General features: G+C 34.3%; 1 protein-coding gene across 1 annotated transcript; it reads right to left on the bottom strand.

Annotated features, from left to right (window-relative positions):
* On the bottom strand, positions 1–1,391 carry LOC110733611 (gibberellin-regulated protein 1-like). Its single transcript, XM_021913681.1, has 3 exons — positions 1,152–1,391; positions 542–581; positions 1–400 (listed from the first exon to the last, which is right to left on the bottom strand). Exons 1-3 carry the CDS (start codon positions 1,227–1,229, stop codon positions 219–221), a joined length of 300 nt encoding a protein of 99 aa, XP_021769373.1. The 5' UTR covers positions 1,230–1,391; the 3' UTR covers positions 1–218.
* Positions 1,392–3,718: the final 2,327 nt, after the last annotated feature.

The raw sequence follows: 3,718 nt of genomic DNA, 5'->3' as shown, positions 1-3,718 counted from the left end.
CTACCAAAGTGTTTCAAAGAAGAGTTATCTTGACGTAGGTCTGCCTTTGGCCTAGATGAATTTGAAAATTAAATGGAGTCTCTATCGTTTCGCTTAAAGAATCCAATATGAAACTTCATACACCTTAAAGTTCATAGGACGCCTAGCATTGAATAGGTTGGGTATTCACCCTATCAATATGTCAAATCAATAATGGTATACATTTAGCTGTAGAAAATTTAAGGACACTTGCGTTTGCCACCGTGGGTAGTCTGGTTGTAGTAGCAAGGGCACATTTCTTGGTTACCGGAAGTACCCGGTGGCACGCACCCGCAACGAGCACAACAGGTTCCACATGCCCTGTGACATAGGTTTGGTCTGCTGCTTAACCGACACCTAGCTACACATGCTGCTCCACAATCTGCATCATCCATACATGAATTAATTTTACATAGTACGTATTATAATTAACTATATTGTTTTATAATTGCTCAAGTTATTCTAATTGTTAGAATTTAAAAAAAATATATATATTATCATCATTATTGAAATGTAGACTTACTTATACCAAGGAGAGACCTCTTTGGACCGTTACTCTCAATCTGTGGGACAAAAATAGTAATACAATATATATTTAGTTTCAAATATGATAAGAAAATTTTGAAAGAAATAGAGAGTAGCAGCATATATACTAGTATTACATTTTTTTCTGTTGCAATAAAAAAATGCATGGAAGGAGCACAAAATATGGTTAACCAATTTTGAAAGGAAATTATTAAGGTAAGAAATTAAATGTGTTCAATATCAAGGTCATCTATTTAGTGTGGACAAGGTAGGTATTAAAAATCTTTTTCATAAAAAGGGGGGGGGGGGGTAAGTACTAAAAAAAAGACATACATCAAAACAAATTGAACAATCCTAGAAACTATTGATATATGTAAGAGTTGGACATATTTGATCTACTGAGATAAGGAGACACATGTATGTTATAATCTTCATGAAATAAACTTATATAGAAACGGACGAAAACAAAAAGTGTAACTAATATTAAAGAATTGGCTAAGACTAATGGTATAATTACGATGACTATAAATACTTTCATCACGAAAAGAGTTTCATAATCCACGATACCATACATGACTTAAACCTAATACTATGAATAAGAAGCTTACCACATCCTGAGCTTGAACCACATGAAGAAGAAGAAAAGAGAGGACAAGAGTAGCAATGAAAAGCTTGGAAATTGCCATATTAAGTTTGTTAATTTAATTTTAATTAATCAGGGAATGTTTAATTAATTAGAAGTGAAGAAAAGAATTGCAAGGAGGGATGTATATATAGAGCAATAAAAGGTCCTTTTATTCTCATGCAAGAGAGGATCCAGCTATAGGTATCAAATAAAAGCACACCATAATTTGATATAGAAAACAAAAGAATGTGAATATTTGTTGGTGGAAAATAAAGGAAGTGGGCGCATGCATATAAAATGGGCTTAAGAGTTTTAGTGGGTAAAAAGTTCTAGGAGCTTCTTAATTGAGAGAAGAACCAAGTCTCCTACCAACTTCTAGTCTTGTACAAAGTTATTTAAAATTGACACATATAACCTATATACGTGTGGGGTACAAAGTAGGAAATGCACTATTGCCACCCCATTATATCATATGCCATTGTAGGTACGTAAACGTAATGATGTTACGCTCTTGTTTCCTTAAAGCACAAAGAAACCATGGCACTAAATCCCACCTAATCCACAACCCTTGGTTTTTCTGTCTTTCCATACCGTGTGTTAGAATGCTGTGGGGATAATCGCATTTTTGTAATTTGTGACTTAAAATCTTAGAAGAATGGCAAATTACTGACTTTATATTCCTTTAAGTTTTAATAAGTATTACCCTTTGACCGGCATATATATTAAGGGCCTATTTTCTTCAGTTTATTTTCAGTTTAGTTTAGTTCAATTCAGTTTAGTTCATCTCCAATAAGTTCAGTTCAGTTTAATTCAGTTCTTATCTTAATTTCCTTCTCTTATAAAATATTCAGTTCAGTTCAATTTAGTTCAGCTCCAATAAGTTCAGTTCAGTTCATCTCTAATAAGTTCAGTTCAATTCAGCTCAGTTTAGTCAATTAGTACAAGCCCTAAGGCAATTTAATTGATTAAAATTAAAAAAAAAATTTAAAAAGGTAAATGAGATAGTTGGAATATAAAAAATATTGTTAAAAAAAATAAAATAATAGGGTTAATAGTTTATTAAAAATGAATGGTTGTGCCTGAGAGGAAAGCAATAATTAAAAAAAAATAGTTGTGGCGTTGGGTGGGGATCATGGGAAGAGAAAATTATAATACTATGTAGTAAAATAAAACACAGTTGTTGTTTTTTTTTTTTTTTTTTTTTTTTTTTGCCAGAAAAGGAAGTAAAATATTTATTAAAACACAAATGGGGTATATATATAAGTGATCTAAAGAGATTCAAATTAAAGGTAATAAAATTATTAAAAAAAAATTTAAGGTAATAATTTATTTCAAGAGCTTTTCAAGAATTAGTCATCATTTTTGTAAGAAGAAAAAATATACACTTGTTATGTTTTTACTTTAGATGGTAATCTGGTATGTTTCTAAGTTGACAATTTGTTCTAAACGTTGCATCAATAAAATTACTCTAAACGATGTTGAAGCCATTTGGGCTAAAAAGTCCAAGTTCATTGACATTTTTTTAGAAAAGGTAAGGTCAATTGGGCCCTGTCGAAGGCTCCCAGGAAACCTAGAAATGAACTAGAGTAATAAGGTGGGATTTGTTCCTGATGTGGATCAGACCTCGCACCTGGAGGATATAAGGGGATACATCAAATCTTAAAATATTGAAAAGTATTGTAAAGCACATGGGGCTGAAAGAAAAGGAGGAGAGAGATGGGCACGTGAGACCAATTTTTAAAATAATATTACCTCTGGTCTAATTTAGTTGCAATTTTGGGGGTGACTGCGGAGGCCGAGGCAAAATTTCCTAATCATATTTATTGAGAGATAAGGGTATACACTTAAGTATTAATCCAAGTAATTAAAAAAATAAACAAATTCAACCCAATTTTAAAAAAGAAACCCACCACCACCGACACCACCTAGCTGGACAAAAACCATCCACCAGGCCACCACCACCGCCTACCATCAAACCCAGCCACCCAAGCACCGACGAACCCAGCAACCACCAAACCACCACAGCCGAACCCAGCACCGCCGAAACCACCAACACCGAAACCACCAACACCAAAACCACCAACCCCGAAACCACCAACCCCGAAACAACCAACACCGAAACCACCAAAGCCGAACCCACCAACCGCCGAAACAACCAACACCGAAACTCACCGACGAGCCGCAGTAACCTCCCACCTACCACCAAACCCTTAAACCCACGAACCCACACATCCAAGAACCCAAAGATCCACGAACCCACAAACCCCCAGATATGGAAAAATAATAGGAATGGTTGAAGGAGAAGAGAGAAAAAAATGGGGATGAAGAAGAAAATGTAGAAATTTGATGAATTATGGTGATAAGGATTGAGGAGGAAGATGAAGGTGGCTGGAATTGGTTTTGGTGGCTAAGGGATTGATTTTGGTGAAAATAGGTTACTTAATTAATGTTAGGGTTAAAGCTAATGAGAAAAAATCAGTTTTGTAATTAGGGTGTTTTAAAAAAAAGTAAGGGTAAAGTGGTAGTTTTACCACTAAAAAGTCACTAAAA

This window comes from Chenopodium quinoa, unplaced genomic scaffold (genome assembly GCF_001683475.1).
Source record: "Chenopodium quinoa cultivar QQ74 unplaced genomic scaffold, ASM168347v1, whole genome shotgun sequence".
NCBI classification, from domain to species: domain Eukaryota; kingdom Viridiplantae; phylum Streptophyta; class Magnoliopsida; order Caryophyllales; family Amaranthaceae; genus Chenopodium; species Chenopodium quinoa.
This window is presented reverse-complemented; position numbering and strand designations above follow the sequence as displayed.